At 42.7% G+C, this 25,093-nt stretch overlaps 1 protein-coding gene across 2 annotated transcripts in view; it reads right to left on the bottom strand.

Annotated features, from left to right (window-relative positions):
- LOC140999836 (metabotropic glutamate receptor 7-like) overlaps positions 1-4,111 on the bottom strand; it is a 69,426-nt gene extending 65,315 nt beyond the window's left edge. Inside the window, exon 1 of one of the 2 annotated variants that reach the window (XM_073470380.1) lies at positions 3,608-4,111. In XM_073470380.1, the coding sequence (XP_073326481.1) occupies positions 3,608-4,111 (504 nt within the window). The remainder of the gene's footprint in view (positions 1-3,607) is intronic. The other variant, XM_073470381.1, reaches the window with a different exon arrangement.
- Between the last annotated feature and the right edge of the window lie 20,982 nt (positions 4,112-25,093).

Below are 25,093 nucleotides of genomic sequence, written 5' to 3'. Positions count from 1 at the left end.
GTTCAACCTTAGTGTGGAGAGAAGTATCATGTTGGTTGAGGAAGTGGAATCCATGTTTCAGATACTTGTTATTTATAATGCACTGACTGGGGTCTCTGTGTCACACTGAATAAAGCCAATTAGCAAGTGATGGAGAGAAAATGGAAGAGCCAAAGTGCTGGTGTGGATCGTGAAATATCCTCAAGATAGCTGTGTTTTCCCTCCGTCAAGAATGAATGGTAATGAAGCTCTTGGTGCATACAGTATGCAAGTGTGCATGTGTTCACATGCTGCACACTTTACATACCAGCCGTGCCTCCTACGGCTGAAGGCAAAACTCTGCTGTGACTAATTGACCTGTGCTGTTGCCTGCATCAATGTACCGAATGGCAACTGTGTTTGGGAAAAAAAGAGGCATACTTAACCTCTGCCATTTTGTGTCACTTTGAGAGCTTGTTATGTAACACGCAAATACACACAGCCCTCATATTCCTTTGGTGTCCGTCTTTACCGCCGTCAGCTGAATAGATCACACTGCAAGGCTTCAATCTCCTTCAAATCAATCACAGTGATGATTCTGTGAAAAGGGAGAGATAAAAAGCCGACCGGAGCCTGTCAGGGCTCTGAGAGCAGAGGACGTCAATGCCTCACTTAGACAGCTAGTCTGAAGGGGCCGCTTCCCCCGACAGGAGGACAAGACGGAGTTCACCTGCATTCAATACGAAGTTTTGCCCCGGTCTTTGGGAGAGGAGGTGCGACAGAGAATGGCGAGCCGCTCTCCCTGATGTAAATGTCATCTGGAGAGAAAAATCAATTTCATGATTCATTCAACAGGCCAGGACTTACAAATGGACAAAGTCCCCCCCGTCTTTTTCAACCGCAGTGTCGTCCTGCTGGCTGCTCATGAGCAGACAGTAAGGACTGGATGATTTTCTTCAAAAAGGTGCACAACATCACAGCTCCCGGCAACGATTCAAAACTTTGGCTAATTGATTTTTTTTCTTCTTCTGGCATTGTTGCCTTTCATTTTCCGACACAGCATGAAAGGCAGCGAAATAAAAACATCTTAGCAGCAAATCGGCCTCACCATGGCAACAGTATCGATCAACCCTCCTGGGTCCCCAGAAAAATCCATCCCTCATGTCAATTTCCCTGCATTAACAGTTCAGCAGCTACTCATGTCCTGAATAGACAGCCATGGTATTTAGCGTGTGGCAATAAAAATCTACAATCGCTATTTCGCTGCCTTGATGATTCATTTATCACAGGGGTGAGACACGAAATGACCTGATGATATTTACCCAGAACAATGCGGGAAGTGGGCTAGGAGGACAGCCTGGGAGAGGTCACTGTTCACCGGCTTGAAGTGTAAAGATTTAACTTCAAGGTGTATTAGACTGTTTAGTTACGGAGCGCATACTGTGATTGACTAAGACAAGTAATTGAACACAAAATCACACATCTTTCTCTTTGATTTGAGCCAAGAAAAATCTGTTTTGCTTCTTTAATTACATCTGAACAGGTGTTCCCTCCAAGTTTTGAAGCTTTCGACTAAAATCATTTGATACTTGATGGATTGCAGTTGAAAATACTTTCAGAAACTTGCTGCCACGCACTCGTCAAACCGAGTAAAACTAATGAGAGTGAATAGGCCTGGAGTTCTCACTTCTGGCGTGTATTGATTATGCAGCATCATGTGGCCTCACGTTTAATTTATCACCGTTTATTGAAAGTGCTATCATCACTGCGGTGAAGGAAAAAAGAGGTGTGCTGAAGGGTTCAGAGGAGGACTGAGTTATTTCTTCAACTGTGGTGATTAAATCCACCTTTCTGGCAACCATTTTGGGGATGATATGAGACAGCTGATATGCAGAGTGACGGACGGAGCTGCGTGACAACTGCTGTCACTCCACAGACTCCTCAAGCTTGATTACAACATCACACATGCACTACACCTACACTCCCACAGCTTTACACTTAGAGACATGCTGCTACACCTGGTGTGAGGAGGAAAGAGGAGAGGGACTTAAGAAATCCTCTCACTCCCCTTAAACCCTCTAAATTTCACAAATGCATACATATTAATGTTACACAGCTGGCGCAAGGAAACAAAGACAAAGGAAGTCTCACAACCTTCGCATTCTGCAGCAAATAACAAGTGTATTGAGGATGCTTCAAAGTATAACTTCGGGGGTTTTACCAACTTGCAATGATAAAAATTTAATTGGTTAACTCAGCCTGCAAAAAGTGAATAGGAACCAAAGCCAGGCTGAAGGTTGTGGTGGGGAACATCCGTCTAATTGTCCAGCTAATGGAGAAATAGAATCCCAGAGGATGACTTGCTGTATAAAAACAAGAGTGTTGCATGTGTAAGTGTGTGTGTGTGTGTGTGTGTGTGTGTGTGTGTGTGTGTGAAAACAAAAGGAAGGATGGTGGGGACTAAAAGCATGTTAAGCACTTTGGCGCAGTTAAACAGCTACTTAAAGCCAGGGCCACGGTTTGACTAATTGAACTGAAAGACAACCCAACATGATGAGACTGTGACTTACAATCTGCAACCACATATCATTAGCAGCAGCAGGAGCGGCAACACTGCAGCTCTGATGAGCCTCCATGGCTTTAACACTGCTGTACTCTCAGGGGAGGGGGGGGGGAAACTGTGTGGAAGTCTGCACATTTGCAAAAGCATCCACTTGGTATTCCAAGTAATTAGATATTTTGCTATGGAGATGTGTTTTAAATAATTAATCCGTTGTATTGGTGCCCATGCTGCGTTTCTCATTCCACTGCAGCACCAGCAGTGGGTCAACACTATCAGTTGACTCTCAGCCAACAGGAATGGAGACGTGTTCCCCTCATAAACCCGAGCTAACTCATTCTGAAATTTGGCCGCGCAGATTCATTTAATTTACTTGCAGCCATCGAGCTCAATTAGGGTGCAAAGAGTTTGGAGCAAGCTCATTTCTAAACGCCACCCCTCCACACACATGCACTCACACACCCCCGCAGATAAGGGCAAGCCAACTCAACCATAAATCCAGGCTTTCAGGTTCAAAACAATTCATAAAAAAAAAAAACGCCTGCAGTCTCTCCGTGTAAGAGGCTCATATAATCATGTGCAATCACATGAAGCGGGGCCTGTTATTCTCAGGAGGGGGTTGTTGAGTTTGGGTGTGATTGTGTCAGGCTGTCAGTGCCCACTCATCCAGACTCCGGAGTGAGACTGGAACAGACGGGAGCTGTTCTTTCAGCACCACCGGGGACATGCAACAGCACGCTCAGCTGTCTCATCCGCACAGTGTAGTGGAGGGGAAACTCTCTCCACCTATAGCTTTTGTTATTTTTTTTTTTTTTTAAAGATTTTAAAGTCTAGATATCAATTACCCCACATTCAATTGAAAACCGAGAGCAGGCACACACATATAAACCCTGACATCAGGTGGAAAAACGGCAGATTTCTTTTGTTAATTTACATTTTTCTCTATGGGATATGGTGCATTTGTTGCTTACTACTTATCTGCTCCCATCATGTGGAGGATTTTTACCACAAGCTTGCACCCACTGTGTGGGGAAAAAAAAAAACACTATTCTGAAGCCACAAAACTATTGCACACGCTCAAAGACTTGCCTGAAAGAGGCGTAGGATGTTGGCAACCATAATCGATACCGAACTCGCCGAGGCGCCGATGACTCCCACCACTTTTTCAGGCTTGACAAACACCGGTGGCTCCCCGTTCGTGCACCTCACGTCGGAGGTGTCCTTCGTGATCAGGGCTTGGACGAAAGTTAAAGACTGCTCCAGCGCGTAGGTATCCCTCGAACAAGTGTCCAGCACCCGGGCGCCTAAGGTGATGTTGGGTAAGAGTTGCTCGTCCTGGTTGATCTGATCCAAAGCGTACATCATGGCCTCGAGCCGCTGGATGCCGTTCTCCTTTTTCAGGTCCCCGCACGCCGTGCCGTCGGCCCCTCTGGCGTGCACCGGGAAGAGTCCACCGAGGGTCAGGTGCCCCTCAGTCCGTATTGAATGGGGCGCGTAAGTCTCCTGAGGCAGCGCCAAATCCACCACAGTCCTCATGAGCCAAACCAGCCTCCATAGAGAGCTCAGCCTCACGCTCGGACCGGGACGAGCCATGATCAACTTTTAGGGCGAAGGATGGGGGGGGGGGGGGGGTCTGCAATCCGCCGAATATAGAGCCAGAGAGGTGGAGAAGTTTTTTTTGTTTTGTTTTGTTAAAACGAACCCATTATTGTCACCAGGGAGGAGATTCAACAAGCTGGGGTGGAGAAGCGAGACGCAGTAGATGGCTCAGGCGAACTGCGCCCATCGCTTTGCTGCCAGGAGTGAAGCGGTGCAGCTTGTTGAATGGCGGTAATTCAGCTCCCCCTGGAAGCGGGAGGCTACATCCATAAGTCAGAAAATATCTGCGAGAGAAGATCAACATCCACCGCGAGGATGAAGTGGCCTAATTTTGTCCATTTACGCGGAAGCCAAAGCGCGGAGCGAAAAAAACAGTGAATCCGCTGCTGGGAACTGACATATCTTCATGTAAAACGGCGAATCAATAAATAACATACACTGATTTTTTTTCAGTGAGGAATCACCTAGTAAAATCAATACTCAGATGTTAGGACCGGCAGAAGTGGGTGACATTCTTCTTCTTGCTCAAACCAACTCCACGGGAGCGCAGTGATGGCTCGGTCGGCTGTGCTCGTCTGTGTCCCAGGGGTGCACATCATCTCCACAGTCTCCACACACACACGCGCACACAAAAAGAGAGAGAGAGAGAAAGAGAGAGAGAGAAAGAAAGAAACAAAGAAAAGAGAGAAAGAAAACGAGCGAGCTTGAAATGCGGAGGACTGAGAAGAAATCCAGCTAATTAAAGCCCCGGCTCTTTCTCCGTCTCCGCAACCGGTCGCATTTATACAAAATGAATGAGTCACAGCGAGGGATTCACTGTGTGCGCCGAGTTTTCAGCCCCCTTTTTTCCGAGCGAGACGTCATTCAGCTCTCTGAGAGAGAGAGAGAGAGAGAGAGAGAGAGAGAGAGAGAGAGAGAGAGAGGCATCACTTCAGGGTAAGGTTTTCAGGAAGTTGGCATTCAGCGTCTCCAGACATCAAGAGATATCGAGAAGGTAAACAAGACGAGCAAATGCACTTACAGACTTTAATAGTACGACAATTGTTCCTCTGAGTGCCTCTCAGTGAGCGTCTCAGCATTCATAATCTCTTTCTCTCTGTGTGCTTCCCCTCCCTCCTTCATCCACACACAAACACGCACAACAACAACAGAAAAAAAAAGTGTCTCTCCTCGTTTGATGTTGACGCCGGCTGGCACGAAACACGAGATCTGTGGCTTTATGAAAAGAAAAAAAAAAAAACACGGCGGAGCTGCGGGTATGGAGGGCTTCACCCGCCGACTCAAGAGTGCCTTTTCCTGAAATAGTTTTGGATTCATTACTGATGCACCTTTAAAACGGAGGAGAGAGAGAGGAGGTGGAGGAGGAGGAGGGAGGAGGAGGAGGGAGGACGGCACACGTTTGGAGGGGTCCAGGCTGGTCTCCCAGGCAACCCTTCTTCTGAAGACACTCCTGATTCATCCTGTGCACCCCCACCCCCCTCACCCCACATGCACGCACAGACACACAAACACACCATCCTGGCACACAGACTAGTGAGAATTAACCACACCTTCAGGACCAAGGATCCCTCACATCTTCCTAACAAAACACTATCATCACCAAACTATTTAATTGCACAGATGGTGCATTTACAAACAAGCAGATTATGATAATTTGCTTTTGTGGGCATGCATTAGCCAGGGACTGGCTTGGCAATTTGTAGCAATAATTAAACGTATTTCGTGTGTGTTTGTGTGTGATTTAAAAGAAGCATCAATTAATGACTTCTGTATTTGTTCAGCAAAGGTGCCGACTGAGCACAGCGTGGTATACGTGATTCATGCATGAGCCTTCGTTTTCAAGTAACCTTAGAAACTGACCACTTTTAAAACCTGCCACCGCACAGCCAACAATAGCATCCACAGGGCTGCCGCTGTCGAAAAATTACAGCATCACTCTGGGAAACGGTCAAACAGGAAGCAGGGAGTGGATTATGGGATAAATCGGTTAAGTTGCTTGATCTTTGAGTAATAAACAGCCTCTGAGAGTTGCTCTATCGTGAGAGTGATTATGAGGCATAGAATCCCATTTTATGAACATGTTCGTTCCATTCGTTTCTGTTCAATTAAAAGATTAGAAAAGGCGATGTAGCTCTAATTGAAACATGTCCTATTGACATTACAGGCTTGGATGGACAAATTTCTAATTAATTAAGTTGAATAGAGATTAATTCAAGGCTAATCCTGCCATGTAGTGTATTTATCTCTATTAGTCGCACTGATTGCATGAATATCCTTCAACAGGCAAATCATGTCCCAGTCCAAGCATGTTAATGTGGTTTTGGGTGCACAAACCGTACACTGGGGCCAAAATTCATGAGATGCACCAAAAATACATTGAAAGAAACTGTGTGGGAACTGCTGGGGAGAGACTGCTGAGGAGAGAAATGAGGGATGCGAGAGGGGAGGGAGGCAGATGGCCTCCTCCGCTGTGAGCGCACTGAGACAGGCAGGCAGGCCTGGAAAAATGCAGCAACAGCCCCTGCAAATGACACCCTGAGAGACTGGTGTCGCCACGTAAGACACTAATTCCACGGCCCGGACTCTACAGCGAGAGCCTGACTCCCACTTACACTGTCAACGGAAAGGTTACTTTTGAAAAATGGGGCCCTCACCGTGATTTAATTCACTGACTAACCCCAGGAAGAGGGGCTTTTCCCCCAGGGAGTTCTGTGTGATTTAGACTGAGATTACACTTCGGTTTGGATCTTCTCTCTTTCTCCTTCCTCGCTTTCACACGGACACACAGTCATGCGTGCACCAACGCACACAAACACACTCGAATAAATTCCATTTCAATTTGATCATTGGTTGAAGTGCAAAAGCAACAAGCGAGTAGGAGTGAGAATGTATCCCGGAAGAGGTGGATGTTCAATATATAGCTGACCAAACAAATGAATACAGCCGTGGTTACCATATGCCAGGGGCGCACTACATTTCAATGCATCCCACAAGATAAATCATGGGCTCCTATGAGAGACCGGAGCTTTTGTTTCAAGCATTCAATAACACGTCTGCTCGATGCAGTCTTCTTTAAGTCAATTACACGACTGGCACTGAGCGCTCCTTTCAGGAACGACGAATCAGAAAACAATAAAAAGTCACCCTTCAGGACAAGAGGCAATGAGGTTTCCTTTTGGGCTGACACTAGGCACAATGGGGTCTGTCTGTCAAATTAATTAACCTGGAAACCTGTTTAATTCCCAGACTCAAATGAAGGGGCCGTTGTATCCACAGGAAAGAAATAACTCCGGCGCAGGAGGTAATTGCATGTCGAGGTGATTTGTTCGAAGGCACGCGGGCCACCAGCCTGTTTGGAGTCATGCATACTCGGTGAGGAGCGAGGTGTTAATGTTAGATCAATGTAGGGGCAATGTTAGATTAGCAACATGAAGGTCACCGAGCTGCTGGGCCCCCATGCCTGATTTCAACCATCTGCTTTGGAATAATAAAATCAGGCCTTTCTTCGTCACTGTGAGCACAATCGGCGCCTGTGAGGAGAAAAAAAATACCCTGTTTTGTCATTCCACAGGCATGCTGTATGAGAAGACAAATTCTTACCTCTTTGCTGTTTATGCCAAAGACAAAGCAGGTGCAGTGCAGCTAGGACGATAGACTCTCCATGCTCTCAATTATGATTGTAATCCATCTGTCATACCTGCTCCCTTCTAATTACGTCTCTGTAAAGATGCTGCTGTGAGCGCCATTCAGACTCTGAAATGTGAAAGATAGACAGATAATGCCCAAGTGACCACTGGAATACATAACAGCAGCGGGCAGCTTTCTAACAAGAGGTTTTTCTCCCCGGGCTATCTTTGAAACTCACGGGTTATATGACAATGAGTCTGCTCAGATGGTTATACAGAGATGTGGCCTATGAGAGAGAAAAAAAGTTAAAGCAAGAAAAAGGAATATTAACCCATGACTGCTGCTGTTTTTCTTCCTTACAGATGTGACAGTGCCTGCTCCTTATTGGGAGCCTGCTTGGTAGCCATAAAGATAGGAGATATTTTATGTGGCAGTAACGGGCCCAAAGGTGCTGACCTCACACCCACCCAGTCCTGGAGCCTTCCAGAGGCCCTATTAGTGGGTGACTGGGCCTTTGTTTTGATGGCTAACCTCATGGTCCACTGGACTTACGTGATAAGCGGGCGCAGATGTGTTAGTTAGCCAGAAGGACTTTCGCCACAAATTTGACTGTGATAGCAAATGCCTCTCGCCTTGTGTCAGCTAATTAGCCAACCTTCTGAGCAGCTCTGGACCTCTGTGAATTATTTTATCACAAGTGTCTTCATGGTGCATTGTGATGGAGGAGATTTTATCCACAGTCTTTTGTGAATGACTCATAACAATGCCTCACCGCCTGTGTGTGTGTGTTTGTGTTAGTGGGTGGAGGGGTGACGCGAGGTAATGCCTACGTAGGGAGGATGAGACAGGTACCGATGACCATGCTACCTTTCATAACTGTTTATCAGCCAAAAGAAGAAAGACATCAATATAAAAGCTGTGAATAAGCTCCAATAAATAAATGATTTTCATTAAAAATCATTGTTTTGTTGGTAACATCTTTGAGAGGAAACAATAGCAGTCATCACAAGGTGAGGTGATGACCTCACTGTTTCCCAAACGCTCCGTTTGACACATCCACACAGAAACAGAGTTTTAGAAATCTGCGCTTTATAAAAATCTCCTTTTTACTGGCCTAAAATGCTGTTTATGTGTGAGCGAGAGAGCAAAATGAAGAGGAAAAAATAGTTTTGCAAAATATCTGCACACATGGGGACAAAGCCTTAATGATGATTAAAAATAAGTCAAGTTTCTGAATAACTCTGAATCAACGACGATATAAGATTATGATAATTTAATTAGCAGACGGCAAGCTATTCTGCTAAAGGAATAGCTGAGCTTAGTTTAGTGTAAAGACTGGAAACAAGGGGAAACAGCTAGCCTGTCAGTCAAAATTTCACAAAATCCACCGACCAGCACCTGTAAAGCTCACTGATTATCACTTAACTTAATTTTGTTGTTTAATCTTGACAAAAACAAAAAAAGTGTAAGGACTACAATTTGGGGATTGTACAGGAAGTTATGATATCTTTTTACTGGGTGCAGTAATGTCCTAAAGATTTGGAGCGTGCTTACTTTCTGGGGAAACACAGGAAACACCAGATGATACATCAGAGAGTGAGGAAGGAAGTTTGCGAACATGACTAAACGTAGCGTGAATAAAAGTTTGACACATTACCTCGCCTGTGAACATTTCTGTCTGAGTCACGTCAAATAGATTTTCATCTACAATGGTTGTTTACCAATGAAGGCACCCATGATCCCCAGCTACTTTACGTCATCAAATTATGTCTTTTGTTTTCATTGTTTTGATTGAGAGAGCCCCCTAGTGGCAGAAATTACACACAGTGTGTGCTTTATTAAACTGAATGATTTGAATGTGAATCAACATACTGGCAGCTTTCTTAATGAATAGTTCCTGATTAACTCTGAATCAGCTGATGAGTGACACAAAACTAATAACAACTTAATAATCCTAATTACTAACACTGTCCCCGTTTTGAATAGAGTTTTGTCTCCATGGTCAACATCATGCTGCAATGTAGACATTTTGTAAAGTACAGACTGCGGTTCGAAATATGTTGCAGCTCTGCTGCAGTCATGATGCAACACAAAAGAGAGATGCACTGAGTTCAGCGAGGGGCCTGAGTGCCAAATTTCAGGATGTTTAAATGGTAATGTTACACATTAAAGTGTGTCTACATGTCTTGGGGAGTACTACTGTACATGTGAAAAAACTAGAATAAACCTTTTGTGGCTCCAGAAGAAGCTGTGTGTATTCTGATAAACTGCCTTCAGTGATGTCACTCAGTGGCTAAATTGCATTTTTTTCAAGGTTCAAGGTGTTCAAGGGTTGTTTAACAAAATGAAAATCTGTAACTACTTCATGCTGAACAAATAAAGAACATATATACATTTATTTAGGCTAAATATATATTTGTCTGGGTGAATGTAAACAGCAGCAAGAAGTCGGTGATGAAAATATGGTTGGCATATTCACATTAAAAGTTTGACATCAGGTTAACACTGTCCATCAACTTTGCGTGCTTGTGAGCAACAAGCATCAATGATGTGAGTCCACCTCTCCTCTTCCTGCCCTCTGTTGGCTCGGTCGTCCATCCCTTGGTTAGGGATGTGTTGGTGGAGACAGGTCTCTGTAAAGATGTGGGCACAGCAGTCTTTGATTTCTAGTTGTTTGGCCAGCCTGTCCATTTTATGCATTTCATTTTCCTGTGACCAGACATTAGCCAGGAGCAGCCTTACATCCAAGCTGGATTAGCATGACTTTTACCCCGACTCTTTTACCCCGACTCCCTGGGGCGGTCCAGCTGGTCAGGTCGGATGATGGTTGAAAGATGCCGTGGGCAGCGATCGTCTCAAAGTCTGCTGCTCTTCATCCAAAACCCACACTTTCTTCTCTCCAAGGCTGATTAATTTATTGCTGCCATAGGCAATGTGTGTTTCAGCAATAAAGCCGAAGTAATATAAGTTAAATAAACAAAAATCTTGCCACATTTGAAGGAGCTACTGGCCGCTGCATCAGCATGCGCCTCCATTGCATTGCAAACAGTCAACTGGTTTGGCATTGTACACTTATAACACTGCTGCTCATTATGGAAAGTTTAAAAACACATTATCAGAATCAATACAGCAGAAGCAGAGATATCGCCTTTTTAATTTCACTTATTCTTCCTCCTTGAACTGGCACCTGCATTTCCCACAATGCCACTGAGTGACTTCACTGGAGGCAATTTCTTGGATTACATGCTCCTTCCTCTAAAGCCCCAAAAGGCTTTAATGCTACTTTTTCACACATGCAGTCGTAATCCCAAAGACCTGTAAACGCACTGTGATGTGTAAAATTAGGGAATTAACCTTTCAAGCGTGCTGACATTTGGCACTCGGGTCTCTCTTCGAATTCAGTGACCTGTAAACACACTTAAAAGTGTAAAATTGGTGGAGTTAACCTTTGAATTGACTAGTTTGGGCAGATTAGGACAATCTTCATGTTAATGAGGACGCGGAGACACTGTACATACTGCAGATGGACATCACAAACTCATCATCCCTTTCACTTTGGCAGGCGAGTCGTCCAGTTTGTTATCCATTTCAATTTATTCTCTGGCAGCTGGTCACATACCACCACAGTGACTTAGTGTCTGACGTATTTTGCATTGCACAAGCCTTCAAACTTGCTCACTGTGTTATCGCAGAACAAATGAGCTCATTCTCCAGTTTTTTACCCGTGAACTTTACACTTGAGAAGAAAATGTTGTTGCTGCTGAAACTGTGTGAGTGGATTATGCCTATGCTGTTTGAATTAACTGCAGTGCTGTTTGTGTTGCAAATAACATATTTTCTTCATCTTACACAGCTCATTACCATATGGAGCTGCTAGCGAGGACTGCGGTGGAGGGCAGGCCTACTTATTTCAGATAAGTGCCCCTGCAGTCTTTACCACAGTTTGAAAAGCATCACAAAGGTACATGCACACTCATGCGCGCACACACACACATTTTAAACAAGAATTTGCTTAGCCTGACTGCTTGCCCGCTGCACAATTCATCATGCACATGAATTAATCTCCCTCACTCATTAGGTGGAAATTAACTCCAGTACAAATTACCGCACATAGCTATCACATAAGGTGGAACAATAAATCACTACCTTTACGTTTAAAAGCCATCCACTTGGATCGACACTTATGGTTGCTGCCTCCTACACCGTGCATCACCTCTTTTAGCTGAAGGCCGTACTCAATTAAAAGAGGTTCAAGTTAAACCGCTCCCCATTTTGACCATGTGCAAGCCGGAGCAGCGTGCAGTCTGACAGTAATCCCCTGGGTTTATCTGTTCCATGAGCTCAGTGCCTCCACGGTCCCCCAGTATCCCTGCTGTCTCTCAGCTATGGTCTGTCTCCCTTGGTCTCCCAGTGGCCCAGTGTCCCATAGGAGCACTGTGGCTGGAACTATGGGTCACAAAAGCCGCCTTTTCCCCGGGGCTGCCTCACTGTCAGCACACTGGGTGCCTTTTTAAGCCTTCCCAGCTGATCTCTCACATACAGAGGGTGAGTCTAGGTGAGGAAATGCATATATTCATACCTACGGGGTGACAATAGTCATCTCTTGTTTTGGATGCACTACGGCGATGAGGGCAGTCACGGTCAAATCAGTGTGCCTTTCCCTAAGTGACATCTCCTGCTGAAAAATCACTGCTCAAAGTGGAGGAGAGAAACAGAGCACACTGTGTGTACAGAGTTTGGAGGGAGGAATGATTGTGTATGGTAGCATTTAATGGGTGCCCGACAGTGTCGAGTGAAAGTGAGTCCTGTCGACACAGGGGCACAGCACAATACAGACAGAGCAGAATGGGACTTCTTATGGCTGCACAGGGATTGAATAAAGCCCAGTTCATTTGCTACATATCACGTTTTGTTACATGGTTTCCGACAATTCCTCATATTTCATCCGTGGAGCTGGCAATGGGCGTTTTATATCCTTCCTATTTCCTCTACCTTTCAGCTCGCTTTAAGCTCCTCCATGTCATGATGGTGTTTTTTTCCCCTTTTGGAATTTCTCCCTCTTTGCTTTCAAGCTGAAAATCAAATCTATAAATCAAAGGCAATGGGAGAAAGACACGGGGACTGAAGGGCATTTAAATCCTTTCGGAGTTCCCAAAGCTTCAGAGAGCGAAATAAACAGGAAATTAAAATGGAGCTCGAAATGGTAGCAATCCCTCTTTTCAGGGGATTGAAAACAGGTGCATTTCTTAACACGTCTTCCTGTTTTGTATTCTGCTCTGTTAGGGAATGGATCCTCTTCCCCCTTATTAATTTCCTTGAAGAAGGAAAGGAATTACAGTCTCTGAGAAATGCTAGAAATGCCAGACAATCACAACTGATTCTTTTTGCTAAATTGTTAGAGGGTTTTTTTTTGTATTCTGAGTCACCAAAAAGAAAAAAAGTTGTCATGCATAATGTGCAGAACATCTATCCAGAGCCGAGGTGTTCTTAAAATGCATCCCAAATGGGCTCAGTCTGTCCACTGTATGTCACAGGTTGAACATCCTACAACTGGGCCCGCTCACCTGGCTGCATGTTTTACTGGAGTATTGCTGCTGAACATAATTGTTGGCTGACCTTCACAGTGAACTTAATTTGCATAAAAGCATATGATTAGATGAGATGCAGCCACTACTGAGAAAACCAATTTTTTCCACACTTGACAAGTGCCGACCACATCCATGAATGACAGAGTGACCACAATTTATGGCAGAGACCACAAACTTGTGGTCTGCAGCCACACTGTGAGGCTGTACTTAGGCACAGTGCTGCTTTTAAATGCAAACATACTCACAACAACAATGTTAACATGCTGATGCTAAGCAGATAATGTTTACATGTTTACCATGTGAGTTTAGCGAATCAGCACAAGGTGATATTTGCTACCTAAACACAAAGTACAGCTAAGGATGATGGGATTTTCATGAGTTATGTCATAACACCAAAGTAATAAACAACTTAATATTTTGAATTGTATTTTAGGGAAGATAGCTAGCTATTACTTTAACATTAATACAAAGAGCAGCATGAATTGTGGTCTGCTCCTTTGTTTGTATTGGTATTCTTATAATGCCATCAATTCAACAATACAACTACTGTACAAGCAGGTAGGCTTCTGTCCATGGTAACCACGGACGTATTCTGCACAAATGTTAAGGGCATAGACAAGCCAAATCCACGTCAAAGAACTAGGGACAATGAAGGCTGACTGTTGCATGGCTGTGTCTCGGCCAAAGGGGCTGCACTTGAATGAACTGCAAAGACTATAGACGAGTGAAATTAAATAAGAGGAAATACTTCTTCATTCCGCCAAGTCCCTGAGTCTGTATACGTCATTCAAAAAGGGAGACCTGAAGACTTGGGGCTAAAGATATACAAACCATTATGATAAAGCAGCATTTCTCTGACACCACTTTTGCTAAATTAGCCACTTCTAATCAAGAACATGTCTGATAAAAGGTTGCAAAGAGGCGAAAAATAAGGAAGAAACCGCACAAAATGCGTGAAATCATGGATACTACAGCATCGGTCTCGTGGGGCTTTCCATTTCTTTTTCCGTTTCTCTTCTCAGGCATGGATTGACTAATGTTAAACAGGCAATCAGAGTGTTTTCTCTTACAAACAGGCTCCACCGCAGATTCTACAAGCTCAATCAGGTGAAAAGCTGCTGACAAGGGCAGACTGACGCCAACAGTGCATGACACACTGCAACAACTAAGGCCACAGACCCTCACCAACAGCCCCAACATTGGCTGACAGCTGACTGTCTGCAATGGTGTGTCAGGGCCCTAAACTGAAACACTGGCAGTGCAGTAGTGCCCTTGCCTTCACATCAAAAACTTTTAAATTAGGCCTTTCAGGTCCAAGATGAGTGAAGATTCAGTAACTGGGTTGCTTATTTCTCGCCTCAAATTTGTTCAGAAACAGATTTCGTTGGCCTGCTAAGGTGTAATAAACCTCAGTGGCTCATCAAAAGTTGCATCAAACTACAGATTGTATGTAAAGTCAATGTATGAAACCCACCCCATATTAGATAAATGGTTGTGATTGGCCGTCACAAACCAGGACAAAAGCAAATCGAATTTGAGCTTGCAGATGAATGTGTTTACTAAATCTCATGGCAATCCATCCAATAGTTGCTAAGACGTTCACTTAAAACCACAAACGTCAACCACATGCTAACCTGATCTGCCGGCTAGGAACTGTTTAAAAAAGGGCAGGCACTTTCAAAGAACGCTTAACAGGCGATTGGAGAAATCATCCTTCTATTGCCATCAATCACAGGCTAACTTCAACCAATCAGATCAGTTGGTAAATTGTATTCTTGCTGACCCGTTGTGGGTAAAGCTAAAACATCTTTTCAATCGAGAAAAGCCATCAGTGCTGTTCTTTGCTCTACTTTCAATGAAATATACTCTGATGCTATAGCAGCATCTATGCTAACTTCTTAAGGAGCCGTTTGTTTCCAAATGAACAGTCGGTTCTGTTGCTGGTCGTAACACCTTAACCTCACCTGTAGTTGCCGTCTCTAGAAAAGTCAGGAGTTCATCAAGTCAATACGATACATTGCCTGGGAACCGTGAATATCTGTTTGACATTTCATGACAATACATCAAATAGTAATAGGTATATTTCTCTCTGGACGAAAGTGTTGGGCTGAAAGGCTGAAATTTCCAATCCTTTGAGCCACAACTGAACGTCCAGCTGCCTTTATAGTTTGCACTTTTATCCAAGAATGAGTTCAGAGTGCAGCGAGTTATTTCCTCTCAAAAAGGCCTTCAGTGAAAGACATTAAGTTGAATGACACTCGGATGAAAAATGCTCTAAGTCCTACATCTGTGTAGGGAAGGAAAGGCTATCAAAGGCGGACATTATGGGATATGTAATTCTCAATAGCCTCTTTGCAGAACTGTGATAAAGGCTAAGCCTAGTGCTGACACATACGTCACACCTTCTTTGATCACCTAAGCAATATTATTGATCAACATCCTACAGACCTTTCACACCATGTCAGAACTGGTGCTGATATTGACAATTAATTTCAGCCAACATTTCTTCATGAAAGAAGAGCCAGGAGCTCAGTGAATAGATTTACTGTTCATGGTGCATAGATCAATATTTTTTTCTCATTGTCTTGAGTTGAAGTGTGAACGAGAAATCCAAAACTCCGAAACATAATCACATCAGCACGATTGTTGTTTGAAAAATGATACTTCTGGTTCGTTTCTTCAAAAGACTCCTATACAATAAATTGCACACCATCAAACTGATGCTATCAATCACGGCGCTCTGAGGCAAGGGCAGGAATGAAAGGCATGCTTTCTTTTTAAGTGGAGGCTTACAATTGAACCTCGGGCACTCGAGTCCATAAATCGCAGCATCAATTATTAACCCAAATCTGTTTTAATGTGCCAAAAGAAACCCCAGTGGGCAAGCTAATGCAACTAGCAGGAAACGAGCAGAACAGATAAAATGACCAGTGTGGCCAGAGTCGGCCCCTTTTTACGCCGGAGCCGGTCTAGAGTGCAGGAAAGAATCAAGAACGATCCCATCCTGTCAGACTTAAAGGGCTGTCAGGAGCCATATCAGCAGCTAAATAATAGAGATTTCCATTCATTTGAGGGTGGAAATATGCTGGTAGATTGAGCCTCAAGGACATAATTGATGAAGGCCGCGGAGACATTGCAGTGCATGGGGGATTTGTGCTTTCAGGACGCCTCCTTAAAACATGAGTGTCGAAGTTCTAAAGGTGATACAAGTCATTTTGAAAGTGCAGTGAAAGTAAACTGTGAACCATTAGTGGACGACCTCAGCAATCACAACATAGCTGCAGGGATGTTGGTATATCATGATCACAAGCTGAGACCAAAAGCAAATAGGAATTCATTCCCTTCAGGGTCAGTAATTTTCTCCGCAGTTCATTCTGCAGTAAATGTTTTTCAGCCTTTCATTAACGTGTTCAAGATTCTCACATGGTCGACAGCAGCTCACTGAATGCAGAACATTATGAGGGCACTCTTGGCATGAAGGCTGTTAGGAGGTGAAATCAGGTAAACACCAAAAGATTTAATCAATTTTGCTTACCAAATTCAGCCACAGATGGGGAAAATATAGCTGGAAAGAAACAGGTTAGTGAAGGATGCTTAAGCTTCAAAAAGAACAAATTGTACAAACTGAATACTGGAAGATATTTTGCTCCTCTTTCACTTCAGGAAAAATGAAATCAAGTTGAGGCACTGATGGCTTGCTTCCGCTATTTATTATTTAATTATTCATCATGTTTTCTGTTGAAATAAAGGCATGCTGATATGGGAGCAAGTCCTAATTTCAAAAAGTGGGTGCTTGCCAGCATACAGCAGCAACCCAAATTGCTTCCACTCTGTTGACATGATGCAAAACCTGCAAGTGCTTTTCAATTTTCACACATTTAAACATTGATGGGGTAAAAATTTACCACTGCAACACATCTAGCCAAGCACTCTGTTGTGGTTGTTCTTAACTTATTTAAGCAATCGGCTTTATTTCCACCCAGTGATCCCTGGGTAGGCTCTCCAGGACGCACTCAGATCACTTCCTTCATCTGACAGAGGAAAAGAGAAGGGGGGGGGGGGTCGTGCGAGATGAACACTGAAGCTGTCTTATTAGCGCTTAACTCTCCTGCTTAGACCTTCAGATTGACAGTGCAGGAAAAAAAGAAAAACTGTTCATGCAGGCTGCGCCACATAAACAGTGGCAGTGATAAATATCTGCTGTCACTTCCAACATGACTCACTTGTCTGAGTCTCAGCTTTACTGCACACAAAGGAGGCTGGAGCAGAGCAACCATACACTGCTGCTAAATCTTTATCAGATTACAGATAATAGATGCACTCTATAAAATAGCTTATATTACCAGAGAGTGAGTTGAAGCGGAACACAGTTCTGCACCAAATGGTGAATAATGAGCATAATTCTATAAAAGCATACACGAGCATTGATACAGGTAAAAAGCCATACAAGCCCTTATTACTCTTTGAATGGATGGCCCATTAATGTCATTTTATGAAGCCTTCAGTTGCCTGCTTCTGTCCTCGTGATCAAAGTGGCCTCTCCAGACCACCACCAGACTCACAGACCTGCCTGCGAGTCAGATGAGGTGAGGGTTTTTTGGGCGGCAGTGAAAGCGGTGGAGTGTGTCAGTCCTGCAGGGTAAAGTTGAGGGAAAATGAATATAGGGACTGAAATTATTCCTCAGACACCCATATTCACTTAGACATTATAATTTCTGTCAGACAACTGGCGATGTTACAACAGTGGAGGGGGATGTGTGCAGATCCTTAACTTAAGTAATTACCAATTCTGCAATGCAGAGCTACTCCATTGCTGATCTCTGTAAACAGATAATAGGGATGGGCGGTATACCGATTTCATCGGCATCACACATTCTGCTATGACACGGACATTAACAATACCATCATTACCGTCACTAATGTTTTAGCATATTAAACCTTATTTGCTTTAATGTGCGATAACAAGCAGTTAAAGCGCTAAAAACATACTCATAGAACTAATGTTACATCCAGTAACTACCGTTTTCCTTGTCAACACTTAACACCTTCAGTAACACAAGCATATGGTCGATAACAAAGCACCCCGATTTCTCTGCTGTCATCTGCAAGAACCAACACAATCGTCTTCATCTACTATATATATATTTATATATACTATACTATATCATGTTAATAACACACATATGATAATATCGTCTAAATAATCCAATGATGTTTGGCCTTGTGCATCTGGCTACCTTTTCACTAGTAACTGAGAAATTGATAATAATTATTCTTTTGTGTATACTTATATAATTTATTTGCAAAAAAAAAGACATAACACAATGTAAATAAAGTTAAAAATAGATTTGATTGGTTTGTTTGGCTACGATAATTGTGTAGTCAAAATCTGATATCATGACAGCCCTAAGCCAAGGAAGTGAACACCCATTGGGTTAACTTTACCTTTGATGGAAATGTCCCCAAAACTCTAATACAGTTTTACTTCAGACTGCTTTCAGCTAATTTTAACTACTTTATACTGTTTGGTAATTTACTCTATAGCAACACATCATATTTTAGGAACTCATGTATGTTTTGTGTGTAAGGTAGTAGTAGAGTATAAAATAAAATATTTACCTCTGCATTGTAGTAGGATCGTGTAAATACACATACATTTGTACTTAAAAATACTTACTTACTTAAAAAAAATGTATTTAAAGATATAATATGTAACATTACCACATTACAATGTCTAAAAACGACTAGAAATCCATAATTTTTCTCAAGGTAACTGTGTGTTTCATTTGGCCGCCTCTTGCTTTAACTTCAGGGGAACCATTAAATGATACATCAGAGAGTGAGGAAGGGAGTCGGCGAATGAGACTAAACATAACGTGAATAAAACCTTAATACACTACCTCGTCTGTGAACAAGCCTCTCTGCCTGAGTCACGTCACATAGATTTTCATCAGCAATGGTGGTTGTTTAAAAATGAAGGAAACAACTCCCATGATCTCACACTACTTAACAATGTCATCAAACTATGTCTTTTGTTTTAATTGTTTTGACTGAGAGACCCCTACAACGGCAGAAATGATATACTGTATGTTTAATGACATTGCAGCACTGCATTTTGAAAATCACAGAAGCAAAGATATTAAGGTAAAGTGAATTTTTCCAGCCTAGTAGATTTAAAGGATAATTTTGGTTAGATAAGAACTATAAATCGACATTATTAGATTATAATATATAAACACAACACAACAGAGTAATTTAAGTAAAAGATGTCATGCTACAATATAGCTGTAGTAAAAGTGAAAGTCACTGATACAAACAGTAATTGAATAAAACTCTTGAAGTATGCTGTACAAAATGTACTAAAGTATCAAAGTAATTTTCTGGCAAAAAATGTACTCAAGTATTAAGAGTACAAGTAAAAGCAAATCATACATATATTTACATGCGTGTAATAGTATGGGTCGATTATCAGCCAAGATGATTATGAGATCCAATATAATCCAAACAAATCCAATCTATTCTTAACTGATGGCAAGTAAAATAGATTATTTTATAAATGCAGTACTTTGACTCTTAAGCAACATGTAATCTGATAAGTAACTAGTAACTAAAGTTAGCAAATAAATGTACTGAATAAAAACTATTTTACTTGCCACCCAAAATGTGGTGTAGTAGAAGTATAAAGTAGCAGAAATGGAAATAATCAAGTAAAGTAGCCCACAAATACCTCAAAATACAGTACTTGAGTAACTGCACTTAGTAACATTCCATCACTGCTTTTACAAATGTCTATCATGACCCAATCTACACCCCAGATTATCACCTGTTGCTGTTGATAACTGACACATCAGTTTGAATTATACATTTGTTCTGTGCATGTTCACGAGGCTTTCCTCCCACAGTCTAAACACATGCAAATCAGGGGGATTAATGACTCTAAATTACCCATAGGGCCAAGTATGACTTATTATGTGAATGTGTGATTGCTCTGTGATAAACTAGCAGCCTGTCCAGGTTGTTTTCCTGCTTTTATATCCAGTATATGCTGTGACAGACTCCTCGGGCTCCTGAATAAGAATGAGAAGTTGAAGACAATGAATGAATTTTGTGCAATTAGTTTCCCATTAACGCAGTAGCAGAATAAAAAACAGCATCCCTATTGACACAAATTAGTGAGAAGCTAATATTAGTACAACACAAGTCTTTGAGCCTTCACTTTAAAAACATTCTTTTAGCAGAAAGGTACATTCAAACGCAAAAGATGTCATCAGAATGATCCTATACCTTCAAAAAACAACACTATAACTATATTATAATAACTAATAATTAAGAACATTTTCTAGTTTACCAAGATGTAAAACATATCTTTTGCTGCTGGATATTCTGCCTACTTTGTCATTTTAGCTCACTTTATAATTAATCGACAAAAAACCCTTCAAGGGACCATTTGACCACTTACCGTCTGCGTAATCCAAAATCAATTTATGACCAATTTATTAACATTTACAACTCCAGACCTGATAATAGTGGACATTTAGCTGCAGACATCTGGTGAGGAGACTTATTCCCTTTCCAAGCAACTATCAAATCTGCAGAAGTGGATCTACAGCATGTGTATGGCAAAAGGTGAGTACGAGATTAAAAAGAAATCACGCTGAGCGTCCAGTCTTGTGTCTTTTTCTTGGGAACCCAGCTATGCAGAGGATTAGTTGGTGCTGTTTGGCAATATAAGAAAGAGAATTATAATCAATGTGCTTTAATTAAATCTTGTTTACTCACAGCCATGAGCATGATTAATCGATATTATGTTTCAAAGGCGATGCAGCGTGTTTTTTTCCATTGGATATGACAGCTAAAGTTTACCTCTGAGTAATTTAGATTGACTACCTCTCATAAATGCCAGACACAGCGGGACTGAAGTAGGATTGGCAGCCCTTTAGAATTCCTTTTTTTTTTATTTCCCAGTACTGCGCCGACATGCAGAGCACATATGCTACCAAACTGCTTTTGCAACGAAACAAATCTTAAGAACCCTTCAACCTGCACACAAACATTCCCTCTTTTTGAATGAATCAAGCCGCGGTGGAAACAGCACAATAGTCCCATAATCTTACAGCCTTTAAAAAGCTAATGTGAGCACGCTCTCCCGTATGCAATAAGCCACTTTGTTTGTTGAAAACTCGCCAAGTGGCAAAAAAGCAGCTGCTATCTCTGCAGTCTCAAGGGGCTAGTTAATTTTAGAAAGATAATCTCCTGCAATATGCTGAGGGATTAAGACGTTAAAAGTCCCAGCATGGGAAGACGATAAGGCTGTATAGTCGAGCACTGCATGAAGCAGTCAGTGCATTTAAGGAATACAGAAGTATGTTACTTATCATGTTAATCAGTATGCAGATCAGGAAAAACAAACACCAGTTGTTCTATGACATCTCTGTGTAATTTGCCACTACCCCTCTGTCTGTGAGCCACAAATGATGATCATGATGACGGCAGTTCATCTTACGCTATTAGCATTGTCTCCCCAGGCTGTATTGCAGTACTTTCTCCAGAGATTACCTGCAGGAGAGGGATGCCACACTGAAGCAGGGGAAGTGCTGTCTCTGGCTTAATCAATGTCATTTGCATATGCAGGATAAAACTAATCCTCATCAGAGGGAGGTTCTCCACCTGAGGCCCTTTCTTGTCCTTTCCAAGCAATCCCTCTCTTATTAAATGATCCCTTGACAATACTCACCTTGCCAAGAGAGAACAAAGCACACTATCACACTGTGTGCAGAGGGAGGGAATTCTACAGGGATGTTTGGACTCAATATGAAAGTGTGATGTGATGCAGAGTATTGAAAAGCGGGCGAGGCTCAGCTGAATGCTAGAGAAGTGCAGAGAGCAGACCTGCTATGACGCTGTTTGGGTCTGGAAGTCGACCAAACAGCAAGTTCCAGGTGAATAACAATGTGTGGATTTGCAGGAATCAGGTTCAAAGTCTGCCGGAGCACAGCGAGCTTGGCCTGGCCACCCGCTTGCTTCTTGGGCTGCTGCCAAGGTTTTTAAACACCCAGCCAGGGGTAACAGTTGGGGTTCCCCATCCTGTTTCTCTGCTGTGCTTAAAGGCAGCACAGAACACAGAGGGCAGAAAAATACAACTAATGTACCTGAAGCAACCTGAGGATGGAGGAGCCATTCCTCTGTTGGAGGGATTTGTGTCACATTAGACGGATGCAGAGCAGAAAAGAACTGGCTTTCAGACGATCCCTTAAGGCTGTGTTCTGTGGAGACAACCTCTTCCCTCTCGCGAGCCCCCTCCTGTATAAGAGATAAGCAAATTTACACCTGCAGACTAATGTGACGTTTTCTTAATGCAGGAGCTGCTTAAGTCGAGGCGTCATAGGTGGGCAAGGCTGATAAGAAGACTGCCGGGATTGGAGGGACTGGAAAAACCGGCATGAAAAGAAAATGACAGAAATCGGCAAGAGTGGGGATTTCTCCCACCCTGTCATTTTCAAACAGCTCTTATGCAAAGAGCCACCAACAGGGTGAGATTCTAGCAGTGGTGACCCGCCAGCACTAGACTGGTGCTCCTCTTCATGCTTATTTCTTTATGTTAATGTATACCTCAGGGTGCTGTTTGGCTGTCTTTCCTGGCCAAGGCTCATAAGAATCTCACCCAGTTTATAGGCTATCAAATGGATTACAGACTCATTATCAACAGTGCTGTGTGGCTATAGAGGCCTGACGTTTACACCGCATTTCTACTGTGTCAGCCACAACACCAAATTCCATGGCAGGAGAGTGTCGAGGTGTGTGTTTTTTTGTGTGTATGCCAGCTTGCGAGTGTGTGCAAAACACAGTGTAGAGAGAAAAGTGGCTGTGCTAAAGGCATCACTGATCCGGTTTTACACGGTGTCTCGTTTCTGAAGTTGGAGCAAAGTGATTGGCCATTGGAGTTTACCGACAGACTTAAACTTCATGACCATGGCAGGGAATTACCCCCGAATACATAGCAGCAGTATATTCACCAGTATATAAAAATAAACAGCCATAACTACTCTGTCTTTCTGCTCTATTTTTCTTTTTACTGCCCTGACTGCAGTGTTGCACTACACCCGGATATCCTCGTGGCTGCAGAGTGCTGCGGTGTGGCATGTTGGTGTGATGTAATGCTATGCGAAGCTCTCTGAAGGTCTAGGCTCAGCGACGCCATGCATGAGACAGTTTAACATCACTAGCCATCATGAATTTACCTGCAAAGGTGACGCGAGAAGAAACTAGTGTTATTCTGCTTGGAAATGACAGCATTGGCCAGAGTCTCTCTAAATCAGATTGATGATCCATTTTCCCTGCCCCGGGGCCACAGTAATGTAAGGGCCTGGGATCCACCGAGGCTGCACAGAGACAGATGGGACCTTGTCTGCAATGACCTTGCTGAGCTAATATTTCTCCCAGGCCTTGTCTGTTGCCTCATCATTAAAGGTGCCATGGCTATTAACATTGGGGGAATACTTCAAAGACACTGTTTACTTGGACAGGACCCAATCCAGGGTGAAGAAAAATCACAGCAGAGGAGTTAACAAGGCAAAGAGTGATTGTTTGGAAAATTGGGAGAATGTCACACGTGCAATGTGTTTCAGAGGTGCAGTCTTTGAAAGTCATGCAGTGTTGTGCATGTTCTCTACAAGAAACTAAACAAACTGCCACAAAGATGTGCATGATGCAGTTCTCATGTATATTATAATTGATAATACAGCCGAAACATCTTGTCGATCAACAAAAAAATTAATTGGCAAATATTTTGACAATCATATCAATTTTTTATTTTTTTTTAAGCAAAAATGCCAGCCTCTAAAATGTGATAATATGTATTTGTATATTTTATATTTTTGTTTTTTTTCAATTGTTGGACTGTCTGATAAAACAAGCAATATGAACAAGTCACCTTGGAATTTATAAAGATAAAACCAGAGCTTGAGACTGAGGCCGTCCCGTCGTCCTGGGGATTGTAAAGATTGTTTGGGACAAAGATTTTCCCCAGGATGCCTCCAGGACAAACAACGATTCTTTTATGTAAGTATATATGCGTGTATAACTGTCACTAAGCAAAGGACATACCAAACTGCTCCGACTGCTATGGAGCGCGTCTTGTCATGCCGTTACCATGGTTACTATGGTAATACTATATTCAATGGCTCGCTAAACAGCAAGAAAACTATAAAAAAATATGAAGCCCTAAAATATGGAAGGATACAGAAAACTCACTATAGCTATGGAACACACCTAATTCTTTCCATGATAATCTGCCATGTTTCACCACCATGTTTATACTGTAGTTCAGAACGCACAAACCAACGCTGATTCTAGAGAGGGCCTTGAGGGTTTTCTGCATTTTTAGCAGCCAGTGTAAGGGAGGGTGAGGTGAGGGGTGTTCAGTTGGTTGCAATCTGCAACCACACTGCTAAATGTCACTCAATTCTACACTCTGGACCTTTAAGTGACATGACAGAAAGTACACAGTAAGTTTAGGATATGGCCACTGGGGGGGCGTCAAAGTCCAAAAGTTTGGAATTATAAACACAGACGCTTTCAGGTTCTGTAGCTGGTTTCACAAACATATTTTAGACTGATTCGTAGAGCTAGCTAGACCAGATTTAATTTAGCTTTTATTATACTTCAAATTAGAAACTTACGACAACAAAAACAGACTTCTTTTAGACCCTAAAAAGTTCACCACCCTGCCATGTTGCCATGGTAACAACCAGTGACACCTGCT

The sequence above is a fragment of the Pagrus major genome, chromosome 7 (genome assembly GCF_040436345.1).
Source record: "Pagrus major chromosome 7, Pma_NU_1.0".
NCBI lineage: Eukaryota > Metazoa > Chordata > Actinopteri > Spariformes > Sparidae > Pagrus > Pagrus major.
The sequence above is the reverse complement of the archived record's forward strand: the minus strand, read 5'-3'. Positions and strand labels throughout refer to the sequence as shown.